The sequence below is a fragment of the Chaetura pelagica genome, unplaced genomic scaffold (assembly GCF_000747805.2).
Source record: "Chaetura pelagica isolate M959 unplaced genomic scaffold, ChaPel_1.0 scaffold123, whole genome shotgun sequence".
Taxonomy (NCBI): domain Eukaryota; kingdom Metazoa; phylum Chordata; class Aves; order Apodiformes; family Apodidae; genus Chaetura; species Chaetura pelagica.
In genome coordinates this window covers 4,165,910-4,190,829 of record NW_009953295.1, presented here as the reverse complement: position 1 = coordinate 4,190,829, position 24,920 = coordinate 4,165,910, and the positions used below count along the sequence as shown (strand labels likewise).

General features: G+C 39.8%; 1 protein-coding gene across 1 annotated transcript in view; it reads right to left on the bottom strand.

The window, feature by feature from the left end:
- Positions 1–24,736, bottom strand: part of GRTP1 (growth hormone regulated TBC protein 1) — a 35,134-nt gene extending 10,398 nt beyond the window's left edge. The window contains exons 1-5 of the mRNA XM_009997961.1: positions 24,582–24,736; positions 23,307–23,458; positions 16,885–17,043; positions 10,504–10,628; positions 7,203–7,299 (exon numbers count right to left, since the gene is read on the bottom strand). Of these exons, the coding sequence (XP_009996263.1) occupies positions 7,203–7,299; positions 10,504–10,628; positions 16,885–17,043; positions 23,307–23,458; positions 24,582–24,736 (688 nt within the window). The remainder of the gene's footprint in view (positions 1–7,202; positions 7,300–10,503; positions 10,629–16,884; positions 17,044–23,306; positions 23,459–24,581) is intronic.
- Positions 24,737–24,920: the final 184 nt, after the last annotated feature.

The following is a 24,920-nucleotide window of genomic DNA, read 5'->3' as shown; positions in this document are numbered from 1 at the left end:
CTTAGCACCTCAGTACAAAGCATAGCATTTATATACTCTCATGCTTCAGAAGTCCAGTTGTTAGATTTTCTTCTATAAGAACATTACAGTCACACCACGGGAACTACTGAGCACATAATTTAAAAGGCTGGGACAGAAGCAGGAGGCTTAAAATAGGGAGCTGGACAGACACATACAGCTCTAGCTTGATGTTTGGAGAGGGAAACCAATCCAATGCTTCAGTCTGAAGGGGAAAGAAAGCCACAATCCTCTTAATTCAAGCTTGAAGAAGCTAAGAAGAATTAATTATAATCTTGCAGCAACAGGTTTAAAAACTGTAAGAGGAACAAATGAGACCTCTTCACTAGCCATAAACTGAAAGCTTAGTGAAGCATTCAAGTCTTCTGAACATAAAATACATTAATTAACCAAGGTTGTATTTCCCAAGAATCTCTCTGAAGAGAAGCACTTCTTATACATTTAGGCAGACAAAACTTATCACTGTGCACTGCACATTATTTTCTTTATATAACTTCTTTTACTTCCAAAGCACATTTTCTTCCCCTAACACGTTGTTTATGTATCCACCTGTGCTGCATATGCCTTTACACTGTAATTTGAAACAATATCAAACATGGCTGTCAATGCTTCTTCATACTATGTCATGTTAAAGAAAAACAAAACCTTGACAGTACAGTTGAGCAATAAAAAAATTAATAATCTTAAATGGCAAATATGATAAAAACAGAGGAAACGTGTCTTAGCTCTGGGAAAACCAAAGTAATTCTTGGATATATTCACTACTGAAGGAGAGAGTATGTCATCACTGTATATGACATTAGCAAAGCTGAGGTTAGAAAACTGCATCCAGCTCTGATATTCACATTTAAGGCAGGAAGTTGAAGAACTGGCAAGAACACGAAATAAAGGGTTTATAAACTCTACTTACAGAAACTGAGCTCTGTATGGAAGTTCTCTGTTCTTTTATTGATGAGGCTTGTAACTGGGAGGGGGGAGCATGTACAATATATATAGGAAATGAATTATTCCAAAAGTCTAAATATATGTATCATTTCAAAGAAGAAATACATCAGTTACTTCCTGCTTGCTCAAGTCTCCCAAATCCCTTAGCAGTTCAGATTTTAAGTACTAAGTGTTTCAGGCTTATCATGGTTTCTAAACACAGGCACATGATGACTCCTACATTCCACCTTCAGCTTAACAGGACACTGCATACTTAATTCCCAGGTAAATGCAACTGACCTCTAATGTTTGAAAGTAAGTGCTTTCATCATGGTTGCTGTTTAATAGTAAAACATGTTGAAGTCCCATATTTCATAACTCATAATTATTCAGCCTACCAACCAAGTGCTGTTCTCTCCTAGTGGCAGATGTGATGTGCTTCAGGGGTGCACATTGCTACATATTCACGTGCTACCACAGAGGAAGATGATAAGCAAACAGCCCAGAACTAATCAATCTGCTGAAATTTCTGGGTTGATAGTGCTGTAAAACAAGTGTGGTTATCAAAAATTACTTCGCAAACATGAGGTCATGCACATCATGCATAGCCTTGCAAGGAGTTTTCCACACCAAAGCCACATGTCTGTAGTGTGCAAGTCTTCTCTGTGAAAGGTCAGGCTTTTCAGCACAAACTGTCTCCTTCACAGGCTGCAAATTCCACTCAACATTACTGCTATTCAGGTCTACCAGTGTCTTTTACCTGCGCAGCTGAACATTTCATGTGACACAGAGTCCCACTGCCCTTTAGATAAGCAGGTCTTAAAAGATGCAGCTGCCTAGCCAGTTCTGCATTCAGAGGTTCCCTGGCAGTGCCTAATCAGAGCATTACAAACAATTCAGCTACAAGAATGAAATAAATACATGCCTAACTGCAATTAAAAGCAAGCAGTCTAAAGAGAAATATTGTAAAGGTAGTACAGCATTCTGCATTTCTCAAATGGCCCTTTCCTTCATACCTGGAAGTCTGTACGATGGGGCTTTAAGTGCTGTTATAACATTAATAACTCGAAAGAGAAGGATAGACAAGAATTTGATACATAGCTATGCTATTATGCAGTTTAAACATTCATGTCTGTTACTGTGCCTAATCTCTTATGCAAGAGCACCTGCAAGTTTATGGCTGATACCCATAGAACCATAGTGATGGCCCAAACCAGAAATGTGTTAGATACCTATTATCTCAACATGCAGACATTTGCCTTAACCAGCAGTCGCCCAAATGGTATCTTGCATTGTACCTTGTGTCCTTGCAGATAACCCCAAGTTACTTCCATGCAGTCAATGAACTATTGTAACTATTTCATCATTCAGAACTCTGTTCTTATTTTTAATTATCAATAAACAACCAGGCAGCATGTGTGGGTAAAAAAATAACAACAAACCTTTAAAAACCGAAAGCCTAAAATGTACCAGACCAAAGAAAGGCTGTTAGACTAATCCTTGAAGAATGCTTGCAGGCTACACCAAATATAAGATTTCTATTAATAACTCTGGAGAAAAAGAAAAAACTGGTATTTGTAACAATCCTAAACTGAGAGTTAAGTGTCCCATGACAATACAAAAGGCACAACTGAGTAACTGGTAAGACTGGAGTAAGAGAGATATAATGATATTTAAGATAAAGACAAGAACGTGCAAATAAAGTTCAGCAAAAAGGTGCTATGAATTCCTATAAGCTGTGGAAAAAACATCTGTTGGCAATGAGACAGGAGCAATAACGCACACATTATTACTGAGATCACAAAGCAAAAGCAGAGTGGCACAAGGAAAAAAGGCAAGGAAGAGCCTACTGGTTTTCTGTCTTAAAGGGAACACTTTCAGCTGTGAAAAGAGAGCAATAATGCCACTGCACAAGGCACTAGCAAATTTCCCACTGAAAAAGAAAAAAAAAAAAAGTGTGCCATTGTGATCAAGTTTAAAATTCAGTCCAAACTGGAACAAGCAGGAGAAGAGTTTGACACAGCTGAAGTAATACTAAAGAACTTAAAAATTAACTTACTGTATTCTACAAATACATTAGAAGTAAGCACAAGACAGAGGGGGACTATTTTTACTCCCAAAAGTCAGCACTGTCACAAGAATAAAAGGATAAAAAAACTGGCCACAAACAGGCTAGTGCAGGTGTCATATGACCTCTCTTTAGCCATTGGAGGAATACTCTACAACTGGTTTTCAGTAAGAGTAAATAACTCCAGTGTAATAGTCCAGTAGGCTAATTACAGTATAGCTTGATAAACACTTCTGCTCTCACACTGAGAACCACTGAAGTGAGAGGGGCAAAAAACAGCCATTGTTCTGCTATATGTAAGCAAGTCATGCTAAAGTGAATCAAAATTCTTAAGCTTTTCTTCTCTTAAACTCACCATTTAATCACAAATACATAAAACATGACAAATATGTTCCTTGAGTTACATATCAAATATCGCAATTAAAACTTCTCACCTACCTGGTGCTTTCTAAAGCAACCACCACAATATTTCCTCAACAGGACCAAAAAAATTCTCAACAAGAACCAGAGCTATGAAAAGAACAAAAACAGTAGAGCTGTCCTGAATAGAAACTGCATACACATCCACTATGAGCTAAAATTTAATCCCTATTGCTTCTTATGGACAATACCATCTGCTCCAGCCATCTGTTTTGAATGAACCTGGGAATAAAGTATCTTGGTAACACCCAAAACTTCATTTAAACAAATAATTCTCCTCGCCTTTGCTGTGCTTCAATGAGATATGCTCCTAATCCCTCCAAACCTCTGGTTAAGGAGCTGACAGACACAACAGGCAGCAGACTATGGGCAGACTAAGACCAGAGGCAGGATCTTTCCAGCCTCACTGCTGTACCCAGCAGTGCAACGTTCAGCCAGAAGAATGGCACACACACAACTCCATATTCCAACAAACCTAACAACAATTTTTGCTGGCTTGCTCTTCCAGCTGTGCTAACTCCATTTGGGTGTAACAGAACAATTCAGCCTGAAACCTCTACTTGACGGGGTCCCATTCGCAGGCTGTCCCCTTCCTATCAGTGGGTGGACCAGCCGCGCCTTCATCACATCCTATGGTACGTACCTCCACCCAGTCCTAAAACCAGTACAAGTGGAGAGGTAAGCCATAGCTTAGGGAGCCCTTCTCTGTCACTTCCCCAGAAAGCTGCCACTAATGCTCTCGTCTGTCACATTCTATATTTTTTCAATCAATGACATTGATCTGTGGCTGGCTTGGTTCATCTGCTGACCAAAAAACTGCTGTCAGCACCAAGGTACTGGAGCAGCTGTTTTAAGCAATTGAACATCTCTGGGCCAGGGGAAGAAAGGGACACTGCAGAGGGCAGAAAAGGGATTTCTGAACTGTCCTAACTCATCACCAATTTAACTGGCAGTGACAGGACACACTGGAAAATGAGGACATAGCCTGGAGGCATATCTGTTGCAATGAAAGGGGAAAACATGTAGATTATAATGCAAACAGATGAAGAAAAGAGCAAAGAAACTAAAGGAAAATTTTGGCTAATCCAATTGTTAACATCCAACAAAAAATGACTGCTACTTTTTCCTCTGAAGCTCTGAGAAAGATACACTGATTCTCTGTGTCACAGTTTGACTAAGGATAGGCAATTAAACTAGTGACAACAATGTTCTCAATCCCCTCCCCCCCAGGTGGGGAAAGGAGAGAGATAATTAGGAGAGAGACTTTGCAGACTGAAAAACTAAACTAGACAGTTCTAATTAAACACTAATTATAAAATATGTACAAATATATGCAAATACGTGCAGGAATGTGCAAAACCCTACCACTGCCCCCCACCCCCAGCAACTCCCCTGGCATCTCCTGAGCTGTAACCAGTTCCAACATGTCCCAAGTGCTGCCAGAGAGAGAGGCAGAGCAGAAAGGAGCTGAGGGGAGAGTGATGAGGGTCAGGAATACACAAGCCTGGGGATCAACGGTGATGGAGAGATGGAGTCCTCCCTGGATGTTGGCCATGGATGGAAGAGAAGGGAAGAAGAAGCAGAAAGGACTTCAGTGATCCCTGAATTATATCTAGTGTGGAATACTCTCTGGCCAACTCTGCAGAGTTTCTTCTCATCACCAACAGAAGAGGTGTAACATAAATTCAACCACTAATAGAGAAAAATCACAGAATCACAGAATATGCTGAGTTGGACAGGACTCATCAGGATCATCGAGTCCAAGTCCTATCCCTGTGTAGGACACCCCAAGAATCACACCATGTGCCCGAGAGCACCATCCAAACACTTCTGGAACTCAGGCAGGCTTGGTGCTGTGACCACTTCCCATGCCAAATGAGAGCAACTTCCATCATTTAGGTATCAGCAAAGTGTAGAAGGAGGATATACAAGAAGAGCTAAAGGGTTTATCACCAACTATCAACTAACGTAAGCTCTCTACCAGGAACAATGAATAAGAAATTCTGAATCTATTCCCTTGTCTTCCAAAAAAACAGACAAGACTATCAAAAATATTAACAGCAAAAGCTGCCACACATTTCTTTGCAGTGAAACTTACTTTTTACTGAGGGACTTACCCCTCACACAGTGATGTCATTTGAAAGACATCCACCGATGTCAGCCAGTGGCAGGTGACATGGCAGACAGAGCCCTCAAGCCTCCTACCTGTTTGCACAGCTTATAGCTCTCAAGGCTGAACAAAAGCAACAGACACAGTTGATTTCTTCAGACTATTTTTATAGCTTGAAAGTAAACCTTAAGGCTGCAAACCCTCAAATATTTGCTGATCGATCCAACAAGTCATAGCACTCCCTGCCTCCCTCTGCTCTTTCAATCCACAAAGTCAAACCACTCTGCTTATATGCAAGGAAAACCTGAGTTCCCACAGGGTGTAGTCAGCATAAAAGATCATTTCTTACGGTCATTCAAAAGCAATAAAAGACTCCCTCAGCTCTTTTCCCTTCTTTCTCAAAGCCTTTCCCTTTTGTTCTATAAGGAACCAAAGATTATACACTTTTTTTTGTTTGTTTAATCTTAAACAAGAACAGGAAGAAGCGGAAATTAAAATATCAGCCTTGACATCCTTGACCTGCACGTAGTTGACACTGTAATACTGAATTCAGTCTCTAACCGTTTGGGATAAAGATCTGTTCAAAAGCAAAACTCAGCCAATAGAGGACTTCAAAGCTTCCTTATAGAAAAAATAGTCTTTCAGTTTCAGTATGGCTTTACATTAAGGGTGTAGCTGTAGTCAGTCCTGTGCAATGCTAATGGGAACTCATGACAAAACCATTCTTCCTCTATAATTAAATCCCAAGAACATATCCCAAACGTATTTCACAGGACTATAAAACATAGCTGTGCCTGATGCCTGCTTCTAGTTTTTAACTACTTCACAGATGTGGTGAGGTTCAGCTTATACACTGGGCAAAATTCAGCATGTAAAAACCTCCTGCAAACCCAAAGATCCAGACGGGGGAACCTAGAGAGCTACTGAACTGACCAGATGTAAATACAGTCAATAGCCTAGGGTGCGCCAAATTTCCCTCTGGACTGTTGACCAGCCTAACAAGATCACCATTAATCACAGCAGAGCTTTGACAAGAATTTCATGTGGAGACACAGGCATTTTGACATTTGTTTGCTTTGTTGCAAAATCACAATGTGCAAAGTGCCCAAGATGTCCCCGCTCAGAAACAGGGTACAGCAGAAACTACAGTACCTAGGAGAAACTATCAACACTTTGCCAAATACCTCTGAAAAAATCTCATGTTGCCCCTTGCCAAGGCACTGGGAATCCCTACTTTAAACTCAGTGCTCAAACTGTGTACATCTCCCATCTTCACTTTGCTCTGTGATCACTGCTTCAGCTGTGCCTCGCATTCCTGCAACCAGAGCTGCCAAATCCAAGACACCTTCACCAAGTGCTGTTTCCCCAGCAACACACTGATATAGGAAGACACTTACCTAACAGGTGTAAGTAGAGAGTGAGAAGTAAGACCAGAAGTTAACAGACACATAAAGCACTGCATCACGACTAAAATTAGACTAAACCAGAAAAATCTCGCTTGTGTGCTTAGTCTTTGTCCTGTATTTCCAGGACCCTAGAAAATCTTCAGCCTATGCAAGTCCATTTTAACATCTAAAACCTCTAAAAATGTAGAAGAGTGCAAAGATAAAATAAAAGCCAAGCTCAAAAAGACAAATGCAACTATGTATGATTTTAGCATACCAGGCAATATTCTTCCAATAAGAGCATCTAGCAACCAAAAGGACTCCTCTTCATTCTTTGTAATAAGAATCAGGTATCCAGCTATGAAGTTCATGCCCTGAAACAGAAAGAACAGTTTTAAAATGCACTTATCTTAAGAGTTTGCAGTGTATTTACTTTGATTAAGGGCTAAATTACTACAGTTCTATGAAGTGGACAAATTAAGTAGAATCTGGTATTAAAGGCCACTGGCTGAGTAAGCTGTTAAACCTGCATAGTGACAGCTAACAAGAATTATAAACAAAGATCAAGTAGAGGAAAATTAGAATTTACATTAAGTTTTCCTTTTTTTAAAAAAAAAAATAATTCTAAAGCCCTTTTCCAATATAACTGAAGACTGCTTTGACGAGAACCCAACCACAGCTGCCTTAGGTGAGCAGTACAAAAACACACCTGCAGGCAAAACAGGGTGGCTGCAGAAGGAAAATGTCTGACCCACACTCTTTATTTAGCAAAAAGGAGCTTTTGCTGATTAACTTGTCAAAAGACAACACATAAATAAGTTTCTTCCATAATACCTCCAGTACTCCACCTTAGTCAACAACTAGCCTTTTCAACTTGCAAACAGAATGTAAATGCTGGGAGGTAGGGCATTGGAAGAGCAACCAGAAAATTTGTGAGAAGTCTAGGAAGCCCTCAAATCATGACTGGTCAAATTCCAACTGTGCAATTTTTGTACAATTTACTGACACTCCGACTGGAGAAGTGGCAAACAGAACACACAGGTCACTAACTGGTACTTCCCATAGACACCCTGCCTCTGTGTCTGGCACCCTTTGTCTTCTATCCACCGTGACACTGCAAAGTTCTGGCAATATTGCTGATTCACATGCTTAAAAAAGGGAGATACTATACTTTTTTTAAGCATGTCTTTTCCTTTGTAAACAAGCTAACAAATGTAATAACACAGACAGCATATAGGAACAATATACAAAAGCTGCCTCTGATGTGCAAGTCTTCCTAAGCTAACCCAAATTTATTTTAAAATATTTACAGGCTATGAACACTGGTGTTGGTTACACTGCCTTCTTTGGTTTCATCCCTTTCTTTGGCCTTCCCTCTGTTCTCTCTCCCTCTGAGCTGGACTTCTCCAGCATATCTGTCACCACAGGTAGCACCAGGTACCCTACAGTGTTGCCAACTGTGACTGGAAGACAGACAACAGCTGCCAAAAATAATACTCTCACAGCTCTGGAAGCTACAAATTACTGAATCAAGATCTCATTTATTGCATTCAACAGATTTGACTCACCTGTCCCACCTTCCAGCACCTCCCAGAACATGGAAATATTAGGACACGTCTCCTTTTCAAACTCTAAGTCACTACAGAAGTTGTTACACAAATAGCTTGGACAAACCTTGCACAGCCTTATATGGTCCTTGGCCTTACAGCTAGGAAGGCAACTGTTTGTTTCCATGCTGACAGCTTAGTAATTGCTTCTACAGTGACAAGAGACCATTGGGCACTTAATGTGGCATGCACAAAAAGCTACTCTGAAGCATATGTTCACATGACAATTTTGCTGGTTATACTAGGGTAGGCAGCACTACCACTGGCATAGCCTGACAACACAGAGCCTAATACACTCCCAGATGGGAGACAATGCCACTAAGCATCACAAACACACTACCATGATGAAAACATCGTCTCAAGAGCCTTCAGTCAGTAAAAGCTCTGCAAAACATTTGATTTTTTTTCCCATTTTTCACTCTGAATTTTCTACTGTTTATAGGGTCTCTCCTGTCACGCAGTGTGTTATCACTATATCAATCTTTATCAGCTCTGTTCTTCTCTAGCAGAAAGGTGATTTCCTGAAGATGTGCTTGATTTACAATATGCCTTGGAAAGCAGATGTTGACCTTTGGTTTATGGTATAATTACTTAGCCAGAAAAGATAACATTCATCCTGCAAGGAGACCAGAGGCAAAAAGAAATAACAAAAGGCTTTTCAAGTCTTCTTTCATCTTCAGTGTTCATAATGCCAAGTTAAAAGGCAAAGTTTAGCTCACTGATTAAACAGTTAATGTACCAAAACATTTTAGTAACAATTGGACATTCATTTTGGGTAGCAGCCATCACGGTCTAGAAGTTGTGTTTGTTTATGGGTATAAATACATTTATATAGGAGTCTGACACTTGCAAAAGAGAGTGTTCATAATTCTATCCCTTCTGTTATTATCAAAATATTAAAAATAAATTTTGATAAACACAAAGCTGAACAGAAAATCCTCTTTTATTCCCATTCTTCAGTTAATTTCTGTGCTAAAACTGTTTGGGATACACAAAAGTATTTTCTTTGTGACTTCAGTCTCGGTTTAAGTCTCTAAGACTTCTCCTCTCCAGATTTCAATCAATGGAATTAATATTCTTTTAACTTCAGATCAGTTGTATTTGCTGTACTAACTTTCTCAACTAAATAACGTATAGGTTACCCGAATATTCTTGGGGAGGAGAGAGGACAGGACTTAATATCAGAGCTGAAAGCACATCTTGCTCATGAAAGCTCCTGCTTCTTTATGATCATTAAAATGGCAGCTTTTTTTTTTTTGAGCATCATTAATCAACTTCTATCTTCTTTGCATCCCACAGGAAACTTCACAGTACTTGAAAGTGACAACAGGAGCTTTTTTGAGCCACCACATAAGCAGTATCAGATTGATTTTTCAAATAAATTTTCTTCCTACTTATCTGTCCATACTGGGAGATGTCATAAAATAAAAGATACCACCCAACCAACTACGTGATGCCACATGAACCCTAGTCTTCCTGTATTTTGACAAATGTGATAGCAAAACCAAAAGAAATATGGAACTCATTATGTCTGGTACATACAAAGGACTATTTTGGGAAAGACGGCAGGAGACGTGTGAGAAAACATTTATTTTGCAGCTAACAAATGGAACCAAACATGATCCCTGGAGACATGTCATCTGGGTAGATGTGGTGGTGTGGGACATGGGTTAGTGGTGACCTTAGTAGTGCTGGGTTAAGAGTTGGACTCAATGATCTAAAAGGTCTTTTCCAAGCAGAACAGTTGTGTGATTTTAGTAAGCAACCTACAAAGAAGGCCAGGGATAAACTCACAAGGACATCTGAACTTGTCAGAAGCAATTACTTTCCACTCCTGCCTTCCTCCCCCTAAGGGCTATTTTAAAAACAGAAATAGATTGTGGATCTGCTTCTAAAAATGCACATTCAAATGGACAAGAACAATTACCATGGGTGAAATGCAGCACTCTTTGAGAAACAGTTATTACATACCTGACAATATCCTACTGCTTTATTATGATGCCCATAGGCTACCAATACATTGTAGAGTGTGTGCTGCAAACAGGGATCAGCAGTTTTGCGAAATTTTACATTATCTGGAAATGTTCTGTTCATGTCTAGAAAAAAAGGGAAAAAAAAAATAATCAAAATAAGAGCTGTTCTCTCCTACACTTTCCAAATAAACTTACAGAGCTTTTCTCAAATACAAGTGAAACTTCAATACGGTTCAGTAAATTGTCTTCCTAGTGGATGAATTTTAGGAAACAGCTTTGCCTCTGTTTTGGCTGAAAGGCCATCTGCACTCAAGGATAATCTATTCCTAGAAAGATTAATCGTATTAGCAGACAGAAATCAAGTTCAAGTAGGACTAAAGAAATTATCCTGCAGATTGGACACTCTCAACATCTGACTACAAAGCCTTAAATGAAAGCAAACCAGACATTTAGACTGTCAGAAACAACACACACTAAATTTATTTAACCAAGTGGCATAAAATGAGCTGTGCCTCTAGGAAAGATCATTCTCATAACAAATCAGATGAACATCCAATTAACTTACTGGTGAACTTCTACCAAACAGTCCCAACCACCTAAAACAAAGTCCTGTTCCTGCAGCTGGTAACTTGCACGTAACATCATGGTATTTTTAAAGTTTCTCCATGATGTGACCATGAGAAAAGTTGTTTCTTCACTGGTGCAAGATCAGCAAGAATGAGAGTAGTTTTTCAGTATCCAAGCAGCAGAGCACATCCTATTTGTTCCAAGTTCAATCTAAGGACTATGCAATTACTGACAATTCAAAACATCAATTTCACTTCAAATCCTTTTCTTTCAAACCAATTAATAGTAGAACTCATCTCTCCTTACAAAGGTCTAAAAATTAGACATGCAAGTTTGAGCTAGTAACCCGAAACTCTCTTTAGTTATTGGAAAGAAACAAACAGAGTAAATTTTTGGCCTGCTTCACTCCACGGGGAGCAAGTCCAAAGTCACTAGTCCAGACTTGTACATCTAATTTTCAGAAATTTAAGTTGGAGAGAACAGTCCTATTTAAAGATTTTCAAAACCCAAGACTTCTATCTAAAAAATATGAACAGTTGTTTTGGTTATATTTAACAACAAAAACATTGGGCTAAATTGTAAAAGAAAAATAATTCAGTAACAGCACTACTGTAGAGATAATTATGTCCTAAGAGTTAAGGACACAGATCAGCTTCTGCTGCATAAAGGAGCTGCAGCTCTGACGCAAAGCTGAACTGTAGGCAACCAAAGGAAGAAAGCCTCCCAAAATCTTGATTAGTTTCATGGAAGTTGCAAGCATTAAAATGTTATTGCACTAATCACTATTCCTTCCTTTAGAAGGTGAACAAATAATTTTCAGAAAATGGGGGGAAGCAAAAGATTTCACTTCACCTCTCATGTGACTGAGAAGAAAACCATAGGGAAAAACGCAATTTTGTAAAGGACTTGAGCAACAGCCCGACAGCCATAGTTTGTTTCTTCTTTGTAGGAAGAGAAGCATTGTATTTGCATAACTAGAACTTGTTTTTATTGAAGTATATGTTGCATGTTAGAGAAAATATTAATGCCAGCATTTCAGTTATGGCTCTTCCCTTAAGCTATGCAGAGCAACAGTGAGAAGGGAGTATGAAAAGTCCATCACATACAGAGCAGAGACTAATCAAACTGAGCTCATCTTCAATTACACAATCTGAGGAAGGCCTGTGGTTAAAAGAATCAGCTCCAGTTTGCTTTTTGCCACAAGGATTGGGAGAAGCTTCTCCTAATTTAATGAATGATTTTTAACTTTCTTTACCTTTAGTAACATTGTGTCAATTTGAGGTGGGGAAAGGGTGTGGAACAAAAACAAGATACAAGAGCTAGTAAATCTTTATCCTTAATAAAAGATACGGGGCATGGTCTCACAGGACTTCTTATGCCAGATTATTTTCTTGAGAAAACGGAGAAAAGAGTGTCCTGCTTCCTCTCCATCCTCCCTCCCTATTCACCTGTTCTCCCTCCAGCTCTGAGGTTCCTCTGACTGCAAGAAGAGGGAAGTTAATCTGCTCCTCAAGCACGCAAAAACTGGTTTGTTTTACCATACTAGGAGATGTCTGCCAGAGATGACTTTAGGCAAACAGCAGGAGCAGGTGAGAGCTGTTAATTTGACTTGAGCACTTACCACTACCCCTGCCTCCAAAATGCCCAAACACCTCCTTCTCCTCCTCCTCACAGCCCACCTATGACCTGCTATGCGTTACCTTACTTCATTCTTGATAGACATCAGCATCCAAAGGAAAACAGCCTGAATCTAGTCTAATTAGAGAAAAAACATCAGAATTGCTTTCAAGCAGGGAAATTAACATTAGCACTTTCTATTGCTAGATAAACCCCAAAACAATAACCATCCTGTGGTTGTGTGCAGTCTGCTGGCTATATCCAAACTAGGTATAAGAGCATGGGACAGGGAAGGCCACAAAGAAAAGAGTAGCTACTCCTTTGTAGTAAACTCAGACTAAATCCCAATAGCATCTTTAGATATCTTTCAGTGTTGCAAGGTGGTAGTGTTACGCTGCTGTGAAAGAAAACCATAAGCTTTCCTTTTTCTGTTGATTGATCTCTCAGCAACCTCAGGAAGACTACTGGCTGTTTCTGCAGTATTTCTACCTCTCATTCAGTCATATAAACCCAGGCAGAGAGCCACATTAGCCTCAGCTTATAAAACAGACAGCTCCTTTGGCACCTGGAATCACAATTGTTGATGCTATTTCTGGAGCAAAGAGACTTAAATGTGCAGTCCAGAAAAACAAATGCTTTTGTACCAGTCTTGTGCTTTTCATATTCAGGGTACTTCAAAAGTCTGGCATCTACAAGTCAATAATGTTCATCTTGCTGTCCCATCCTTTCTGTTCTTAACTTCGTATCCAGGTGCTTTCCAACCCCACAAACAGTGCCCAGTAAATTACACAAGTATTTTTGTAACTACCATCCTCTACTCCAGTTATGGTCACTTTTTTGCTACTGATGTAGCTGTAACTTGCACCTCCTCTGAACACTTTCCAGGCAGGTAATTTTTTTCTTTTCTTAGTGAAGAGTAGAACAAAAATTCACCTCAACTGCCAACTACAAACATTTAAAAAAATCCACTGCAAACCTCCAGAATAATGAGGTTAGGTCATCAATTACAACTTGTAAAAATAATATACTTGAAAGGATATTTTTTAATTGTTGTAACTGGATATTTAGGACTGATCTAGGAGCTTCTCCCAGTAATGCCTGGAACTAGAAATGGTTTCAGAAGTTCAGGGTTTTTTGGTTTGTTGTTTTAAGCGAAGGTCGACTAAAATTAGAGAAACTGAGGCTGGCATCCCCCCACACCAGTAACAATTCAATAGCTTGCAGAAATCAAGAAAGCAAACAGGGTTAGGATTTCCTACAGAATAAAAATGCCACTGCTTAAATCTGAAAAGCACCTGCATAAATTCTAGTCCTCTCCATCCCCAAAAAGTGGTATCAGAATTGGAGAAATTGTGGAAGAGAACGACAAAAAGGAAGGTCACAGATATGAAGTGGCTACCATGCACAGTATCAAGCAAGGTGGATTAGGGCTCCTTTGTTTGGAGGGAGATGCTTATGAGCAAGACAGCACACCTCTCCAAAATCATGAGCAAGGTAAATGCCATGACAAAGGAGCAACCAGAGGTTTGTTTTTTTTCCCCCCATCCACTGTTATTAACTACAAATATGCAGCATATGCCTCAGGAACTCTCCAAACCACAGATAACTGGAAACTAGGAAATTTGGAGGGAGATGCTTATGAGCAAGACAGCACACCTCTCCAAAATCATGAGCAAGGTAAATGCCATGACAAAGGAGCAACCAGAGGTTTGTTTTTTTTCCCCCCATCCACTGTTATTAACTACAAATATGCAGCATATGCCTCAGGAACTCTCCAAACCACAGATAACTGGAAACTAGGAAAAACATTCTAAGCACACTTTAAACCTCCAGTTCTTCCTTTAGCTGTTCTAGTAGACAGAAGACTTGATGAAGTAGCCATTTGGGTATGACCTGATACGGCTTCTCTTACGGAGAGCCAGAATAGATGACACTGCTCTTCCCCTTGCCCTTGCCTTAAACTCGTGAAAATTTCCCATCTTCACTAATTGTTTAACCCCATTCAGAGAAGCTTATTAGTGCTTTGATAGCAAAATATTCACTGTCTCTAGCAAAGTAACAATGGCTATTGTTTGAATTGCTTTTCTGAACCCATCACAAACTAAACTAAGATCCTGCAACAACTATCCAATCAGTGCAGCCAGATCCTTATGCCAGCAGTCGCACAGTGCAAGGCAGGCTCAGTGGAATGACTGATAAACATCAGAGTCTGGGTTTCACAGGAACTACAACTCTTCCTTATGAAAAGGAAGAGAGGAAACCTGGATGTTAGCTGTATATGCATCCAAGAGGACTCGCTGACACAGACATACTTACATTACAATTCAATGGTCTGGCCTAAGGGGGCTTACTGCAAGGAAGCTATGTCAACTTAGGCACATAGCCTTTGTAGTAGTAGGACAGCCACATTTTATCCTGACAATATCATTTGTACTACTAAACTTTACTATAATAGGGCATGAACAACAAAGCTCAGTAAGAATGCATGCCCTTCTAAATGCACATGTAAACCAAGGCACAAAAATTTCCATCAAAATGTAGAGACCTGCATTCTTTAATAAAACTCTTTTATATTTAGCCTACTCTCCCCTATGTATGTCATTTAAAAAGGATGTTCAAACAGCAAACATAATATGAAACAAAATCAGCAATAAAGCCCATCAGTTAAAATGCAAAAGTGTTGAAGGGACAGCTTAGATTTACTTAGCTGAAATAATTATATTGCTATTATTAATCAGATTTTTCTTTAAAGACTAGACCATTTCCTGGAAAAAGAATTGCTTGCAACTCCTTCTTGCACTACTTGTATCCCAAGGGAACACAGTTTGCTCCTTTTCCAAGGATCTAAGCAAGGCTGGCTTTGGAAAGACATCTTAGTAGCTCCTTCTGTATTCATAGCTAAAACTATTTCTAGCTCTGAACTGGATATGAACCTGAAGATTTCTGGCTAGTCTTCATATTTGTAGGAACATGAAAGTTGATGCTTCAAAATGCCTTACTAAGGCGTGTAGTCCCAAAAGTGCTGCTGCTGTTGTGGGGAGAGGTGGAGGAGAAACTCAGCATAAACAAAATGCATTCAGATGGTTCTCCAACTTGAATAAAAATCCATAACCCCCAACTTTAACTACCTGTTTTTTTCAAGATGAAAAATAGGACAACTGCACCTGCCGTTCTAATGGAACAACCTCAGCATTGTTCTTGTCCAGAACACAGCCCAACCTACTGACTCATTAATTGGACAACTCAGATAATGTCAGCTTCTCTACAAAAGCTCTGCTGCAGCAGGGTGAAAAAATTCAGGACAAATACCAGTTACATCAACATTCTACTTGCTTGTCTTTCACAGCTGCCTCTTTTTAACACTCAGTGGGCCAGTCTAAGGTCTGGCTGCCCCATCTGTATCAGCCACTGATCAATGCTCACAGGCAGTGTATATGAAACTAGATTAGTAGAGGAAGGATACTTCTCCTCCTACACTTCCCTTCTTTCAGGGAATTAGGGATTTAGATCTACCATTTAGGATTTCATGACTCACATGGATTTCTCCTGCCCTGTTTGTCACGTTCCTTTAAAACCAGTTCATAATTCTGGCCTCAGGAGCGCCCTCCAGTAACAAGTGACACAATTCAGTGATACACCCTCCTAAACCTGCAGCATGGCAAATTTCATTCAGTGTCCTTGGTTCTTACATTACAAGCAGCAAATAACAATTGCTCCCCATTCACCCTCTCTCTCTACACCATTTATTATTCATATAGCTCTACCAGCAGCTTTTTCTCAGCTGTCTTTTTATCTCGAGCTGAAATCCTAGCATACTTCGTTTGCCTCATACAGATACTGTACCATACCTTCTACCATCCCTGCTGCTCTTCCAGTGTCCTGCTGGGACAGAGGTAAGGAGAAACAGACCCAAAGGCAGATCTCACGGTACAAAGTTACAACTCTTCAGTCACTTTGGAGACAACATAATGTTTTCAGGTTCCCTTCCCAAATCTTCCCTAAAGCTTTTGACCACACGATGAACCTCAAAAGATGTGTTCTGTTAAAGACCTTATGGCTAATCTAATTAACATGTTAATTCAGCACTTAAACCACTACTACAGAAATGTCAGTTTTCCATGACATAACTTGATCTCTAACATTTAAGGACACACGATGGATAAACACGGATAAACAGTGTTATCAAGACAATAACCTGTTTTGATTGCTTCAACCAGCTTGTCATTCTTCTCTCCTTCAAGTAGTTTGTGGTAATATCCAGGGTTTTGCTCCATGTTGGTTTGGGCCCCACTCACAATCATCCAGATGAGTGCACGGTGTTCATTGGGGATGCCTTTCCTGATGTATCTCTTCACTGCAAAAGAAGAAGTTTGGTGTGTTGTTTCTTTGGTTTGGTTTTGTTGCATTTCCTTTTCTTTTTGGTTTTGGTTTTTGTTTGTTTTTTTTTAATAAATAAAAAAATCCAGCTGAATTTTTCTTTCAGAAATGAGCAACAGGAAGTTGAGAGTTGAGTTGAGTCATAGAAAAACTCTTGACCAGAGATTATTATGCTTCCACTCCTATGCTACCATTTAGGATAAGCTTTTCCTTCTCAGCTACATAGTATATTTTAGATTCACTCCAAAGGTCTTGCCATTCAGACTCCCCACCTGGATCTCCAGAACGAGGCTTTCCTCCCTCCTAGAATTTTGAATCCTTTCCTCTTCTTCCTGCCCTTCTGGACAGATATATAAACAAGCAAAATTTCCCACGATCTTTGCCCTTTTTCATTCAGACAAGCCCCGACTTTTTCTTTCCCTACATTACTATTGGCTCTGACAGGACAGTCCTTTCCATTTGCTTGGTTATGCTCTAGCATAAATGGCTGTATTAACATAACCCTAGGATTTCAGCTGAGCACCTAACTACTGAAATTATAGCAGAAACTAGGATATATGAATTAGATGGCTACTGTCTAAATCAGCCTCTGGAAGAACTGGAGATGTGAGTGAAGAGCAGATGATTTTTTCCCAGAATAATTGAGGAAGTCTCATCAAATCTAAAGTAGCTCTTATCTCCTGCATCATATTCATCATCAGGGTGTGCTTAGGGTTGTTGTGGATTTTTTTAAGCAGATGATTCAGTGTAAATAACTAGGATGCAGGAGTGCAGGAAGAAGCATCAGGACAATGACAGCCAAAGCAGCTTCCTCCTGGGAATGGTATGAAAAATATTAATAAGGCACCAGTGCTACTCATTGGTACCTAATCCTAAATCAGTATTACCCCTTCTGACCCAAAACCACTTCTGAATGTTTGAGATCCTCCTCCATTTTTCAGGGAGAAGAAACTAAGAAAGGAACAATTAGAGCACCAACTTTGCATCCCTAAATTCTATGGGACTCAAATGAGAGTGGGGATTTTTATTCTAACCACAAACATAGAGAAGCACACACAAAATACCACTAAGTAATCTGGTTTCATCCAGTCACCAACCCCTGTAAGTCAAGATAAAGGCTGTCTGAATTAAAGGCCTTAAAAACCAGCTGACTCCAACACAGTTTTACAACAACTCAGCCAGCCACCTAAATACATTACACCTGCCTATCCTTTAGGAGCCAAGGTTGCTCTTCCAGTGTTAACAGAGAAATCTGTGCATCTCTAATGGGCATTTCACCCACCTAGCATCTGCTACTTTCTCTCATAGAAACGCTCCTACCCTTAACATTTGCAATAAAGACCTGGTCTTCAGGGTACCATTTTTGTTTAGCTTTTTCATGAGGATATAAACTATGGGTTAGTCTCTACTGCTCTAGTTCTAAAGTAACTTTAACTACAACCTTTTTTTAGATGGACTGGAAATAATTGACTTGTTTCCATGGTTTTTATTAATACCCACTTCATCTTCTTACAAAATTTTGCAACAACTCTAATGCTGAAAAAAATCCTACAAATTGAGCAAATGCAGGAATCAGTATGAGGAACCAGCCCCATTTAGGTCAACAAGAAGAGACATTCAAATGATTCTGCAAGTGTCTCTAGAAGCAAAATTACTGCCTAAATTACTGGCTTATCATATTCTAACATATAATTCCAATGGTTGTCGGGGTTTTTTTCTGGAACAACTGTCAATTCTGAAAGCGTAGCCAACGTCCACATCCAAAAATGCACATTAATTCAAGAGAAGCAGAACAAGCCTTTGACATTGGCACAAGGGGAAAGCAGCCCTGCAGCACAGCATACACTCATTATTCCTGATCATCATTGTTCTCCTGGTAATAGACAGCCAGAGGCTTGTATCACCCCCACCTACTACCCATCGCAGCTCCCTCACTCCCTGAGGAATGGAAAAAGCCCTTTACATGAGCTTTTCTTCCTCACCCCATTATCATACTCACCAGGATCTGCAAGCTGGCATACAGAACCAGCAAAGTAGTTTTGAAAATAAGGACAGTTGCAATGTATTATGTTTTATATGCACATATATTATTTTTGTATGTCATATCCTATACATAAACCTACATCTTTTTAGACAAATATGTATTTATTGTTTTCCATTGGCCTTTCAACCTCTTCCATGTTGTCCTCAGGAACCAAAAAGCCCACACCACAGAATATCCTCCCACTGTAACATTTAAGAAGTTCTTAAGAGATGAAGCTGGATTGTGCATGTGTCTCCAGTTACACATCCAGCTCCAACTGTAAACCAAGGGCTTGATCTCAAAAGCAGCACTGCTGAATACCATCAAGCCCCAAGTATCATCTTCACATAGAATCACTCCCAGGACAAAAACAGTGTACACAACACATTCAAGCTTTAAAACATGTAGAGAAATATCTGTGACTAAATTTTTTAGACACATAACCAGAATACGAAACATCAATTTCTAAGCAAACAAAAGCAGTCTTAATTTCATTACCTCTGACACTCAGTGTCATTTTCTGCAGGTTTAGAGTCAGATATATATTAATATAAGTTTTTCTTGTTAAAAAACAGCTACATTACAGGGAAGTAGTCTGAAAGTGCTGATAAATGCCCAAAGAAACTTCAAGAGAAAAATATGCAGAAAATAACATTTTCCAATACTGTTCACTTCTTATAGTAGCAAGATTTAAAGATACATATGCCACTTTAAACCTGCCTGTCCTTGTTTACTGACAGAATAAGAGAATTTGCTTCTATATAAAGTTGTAGATAATATAGAGTCAGACATCATTAATCTGAGAATTTGCTTCTATATAAAGTTGTAGATAAAGATTAATGATGTCTGACTCTATAGATTAAGTTTTCACAGGAAAATCCCATTTTATAAAGAAAATTTATCTAATCTAAAATATTAGATGAGTGTGATTTTGAGAAGCATCTGCACTTTGCGGTTACTTTTTTCAGTTACCAAAAATTACTGTTGAATGCTGAGGAAACAAACTCGGACCCTAGAGAAACTATTCTACAAAAGAGCTGGAAATAGTACACAACAAGGAATAGAAAGTTTCCTTTTATGAATACATCACAGAAGAAACAAAGCAGATCTGTGCTGTAAATGTCCAAGTTGCAGTCAAACACAAAAACTGACTTTCTAAGATGCTCCTTCCTTCCTTCAGCCCTTGGTCTGGAACAGAAGTGCTCCACTGTTTAGTACCATTACTTTCACCTCTCATTGTTTTTTATCAGCCCCAGAGACCAGAAAGCATCCTCTGCTACTGTTCAATTTTTGACTAATCCACTTACAGCCAAATTCTTTTACGCAGCACACTTTTCATCAGAATTAAGCTACTTTGGATAATTACGCCAGACAGCTTGTCGCTGGCCTGTAGAAGAGCTGTCTTTGGGTTCCATAAAGATAGAAACTGAATGGAGAAAAGCAAAAATTAAGAGAATCTCAGTAGCAACAGAAAAAGGAGAAGCAAGTGACTGAACATTGACTGAAAATTCACATGTGCAGGGGAGACAGTGAAGGTAACAAGGGTAGAAAAGGAAACAAAATACCAGAAAATATCAAAAAAGGAAGAAACTGGAGAACAAGCAAAAGGAACTGTCAGACAAAATTCCTATGACCTGCCTTGCTGGAAGGCTGTAATCCAGAACAACAGGATACACTGCTTAATTACCACTGTAGTCTATTTTATTTACATTAGAACAGAATTATATACATACATACTACTGTGGACATGAGGCAAACACAGTAACATGTGAACACACCACATTTCCAAACTGGAAAATTAGCCCAGGTCATCACTTCTTCCTGTTCACCCGGACAGGAATTATGAGCTTCTCTGTGTGTAAAGACAAATGGGTGTGGAGCTACTGAGATACCACGTGTAGAATACCTCTCTCACATCTATTCACAGCAGGACACATTTTGAAAAAGCCCCAGGAGAACTCAAAATAAGGACATGGGCTTGCATACACAGCTATTGCACTGAGGGGGGGAAGAAGCAAATCAAACAATCTTTCAATTCTAGCTATGGCTGATGGGGAAGTTAATCAGAACCAGCAGCTCCTGAGCAAAGCTTCAGAGCAATAAAGTCAGGTGCTGGAAGAAGGAAATTGGGTGAATCACCAGGCAGACCTTCTGCTCTCTGACTGCAAGGAAATTGCTGCAGGATCATCTTGCAGGATAAAACACACACCGAAACAACCACTTACATAATTCTTGGCACTTAGGTCACAGACTTCAATCTTAATACTGATTCAAGAAAGGAAGTATTTAAAAATCAATAATTTTACAGGTTAACTTGTTGCTCCTCTCTTCTGAGGTATCAGTCAACAATAATGAGGGAGGCTCATTGTAACAACTTGGAATTTACACTCAGGCTATGTTTCCTCAACATTATTTATTCCAGTCACTCTCCTTAGACTTATGTATTACATATGTGCATGAGCACGCATAGTCTACAAATCCAAGTACCATTAGCAAAAGTTAGTAACACCAAAGATGATGCACCAGCCCACTAAGGCTTGCTACAGCCAAGAGCCATTGTTTGTGTCCGGTTAGTGGATTTATGGTATCCCATTTTTCACAAACTGTTTAGAGACAATTAACACCATATTAATGGTTATTGCCATTTTGTCATTAGTGAGGCAGCACAACCATCAGTAGGGAAGCCTGGTGGGCAAGTTGAAGGATTTGGTTAAGGTTCTGGTTCCAAAATAAGACCAAAGGTATTCACATTGTTCCTATCACAGTAGCACTCTGTGTCTGCACTGCTACATAAAGGAAGAAAAATGCAACAAACTCACAGAAATTACTACAAGCTGCCACTGTCGCAGTTCACACATTTTAAGAGGAGAGGAATTAAAACCCGAGATTATTTTTCCACAACAACTAAAAGACTTAAGTTCCACAGACTCTCAAAATCCTCTCTAATTCAAAATATCACACAGTTATAGCTATATTCAAACTTGACACTCTAAACAAAAGCTTCTTGACATGTGGGAGAAAAAGAAGAGTAGAAACAGCTACTTTCTAGTTAGCAGCATATGACCTAGGAGTTATAGCTCAAACCTACGTTTTCTGGGATTCCTCAGCCTTAAAATGGACATCCATACACCAAATACACTTTTATACTTAGTGTCTCACTAGTTATCGTCCCATTCTTGGTGCCAATAAAAAAAAACACAAACACAAAACAAACCCACAAAAAAAAACAACAACCAACAACCCAGACACCACACCCCAGAAAAACAAAACCACCAGAATTAGTAGTCAAAGTCTGCACCTGAAGCACAGCTCCAACTATTTAGTTATGTTACAGCCAGTCCCTGATGAACTTGTGCTTCCTTCCACTATTTTTTTCTTTAGCACACTTCGAGAACTCTGTGCCCAAATCCAGAAGGCTCCCATGAGAAAGCACACTGAATAGCATCATTAGGAGCAAAGATGAAAATTTAGATGCTCACATGAAAAAATAACCCAGAGAAAGAGTGAGAGGAGAGATCCCCACCCTTTGGTTGTCACAGGATTCCTGGCCACCTTCTGACTCCATTTATTTCTCCTTGTCTCTCTTGCAAAATAAAACATTACTGGAGGTTTTCTTGCTTTTTGAAGTGCCCTTTAACAGTTCCATCAGCATTCCATCCCATGTTGCACTAGCTCCTGCATTAATTTTGTTGTCTTCGCTTCATAAAGCATTCAGCATCAGTTCTTAGTATGCATATTTTCAGCTGTGAGGTGAGCATCATTTTACAAAAGGAGGATAAAAGGAGGGCTAGAAAAATCTCAGCAACCTAAAAAAACTCTGAGAGTCAGCAACTGAGAGCCCTAACAACTTGATCCCTGGGGTTCAAGACAGTGTCTTCTACATAACCTCATGGATTTCTACAGAGAGCACAGAACAATAAAATAAACAGCTATAAAATGGCATCTTGAAGTGCCAGTGGCCATAATCTCTGGGTTACAGATGTAATAGGATATTATAGTGTATGCCAAAGAGGGATTACTCCTTTGTAAGCTTTAAATCAAATAAATTATCCCCCTAACAACAACATACTTGCTTATGTGGTATTATTGTTCATAGTATTGTTTTTCATTTCAAGATAAAAGGAGTATTTAACACTCAAAAATGCAAACCAATTTAATATGATTGATATCAGTTCCAACATAATGCACTTTTACCTATAAATAGACACACAGCTCACCTTTTAAACTCTTCTGTATAGTGTTATTTCCCTTTAGGAGCTTGGACCATTTTATTGCTCTTCTAGTGAGTACCACTAGGTATCTGGAAAAGAATGCTTCATAGGACTCATAATCAAAGTCGTCTGGCCTTTCAAATCCATATGGATCAACCCTACAAAATAAAAAAAAAAGAATTCTTGTACAAATGTTTCTACATACCTGCAGCTGAAAAAGAAAATATGCAAGTATGCTTTAAATAACTTCCAGTTGCTATTTCTAAAAGCAGCTCAAACAAAAACCTACTTTACACAAACTGTTACACTCCATTTAGCCTATCAAAGCTGTTTAAACAAGTTAATTTAAACAAGCACTGCTCAGTCACTTTTACAGATTTTACTTGTTTTAGAAGTAAGGACTTTTTAGAGCAAAAGATCCTTTGTGTGCAAAATTGAACCAACTTATGACCACAGAGAAGTCTAGGATGTATTGTTTTCCATAATACCAACAGCTGGAGCTATGAAGGTATAGCACAACAGCTCAAATACGTTCTGAACCCACTTTCCACACAGAAAAATGACAACAAAAAAGAACAAGTTACAAAGATTATTTTTGGAAGGGCTTATTTCTTAGTTCATCTAAACGGAGGCATACGGTTTAGAAAAAACAACAAAAACCCACAAATCCTTGTGTCAACCTTTTTGATATGTAGTATCCAAAATGCTTATTTTATTATCTTCAACAATTTTTCAGTGTTACATCACGTCGTCTCGGGCAGTGCGGCACTGATGGAGCTTCAGAACTGCAGGTGTGATTCTGTTCTAGCTTGATGCCTCACGTCACCTCGCTACACTGGATTTGTGGCAGCTTCCCTGGACACTTCACACCTGCTGAGTATCACCTGAGCACAGCACACTGAAAAGCTTCGTAGCAGTTAAACAGACGGAGGGGTCTGTCCGTGCAGAAGTTTGCAAGACAGACATCGAGGCTTAACTTCCAAAAACGCTGCCCTTTTCACCCGTGGAGAAGGAGTTTGCTCAGGGAGCAGCACGGACACAGCCCTGGCTGAACGGCATCGTCTCAGGTAGTAAAGCATGAATCCCAAGAGGAACATTTTAATATTCAGACCTCAAACGGGTACTATCGGCAGTCAGAAGAGTCACCTTCGCATTCACGTAACTCCTCAAACGCGACAGGTGCAAAAACCACCAAACCCAGCCCCAACAGGTTTCTCGGAGGACACAGAACGTGAGAACGCTCAGAAAAACAACAACCCCGGCACCCCCAGGGACACACACGCCTCACGTTTATGACCGCGGCTATCCCGGCAGCAAGGACAGCTCAGTTCCACGCTCACCTCGGCTCCCGAGGCAGAAGGAGCAAAGGAAGAGCCGGGAATGCCGGTTTTCGGGAAGCTGCCCTCCCGGGCCCCTCCAGCGGTGCCGGGGACCATCGCTGTGCCCGGGGCTTCCCCGCCCCGACCCCCTTCCCCCGAAACGACCCCGAAACTCCGTGAGGAACATTCCCCTCCGCTCCCAGTCCCCGCCTGCCGGCTCTGCCCCCTTCCTTCCCCGGCTCCTCTGCTCGCACCTTCGCGCTTCTCGGCCGGGCACAGGCAGGGGGGAAAGGGCTAACGG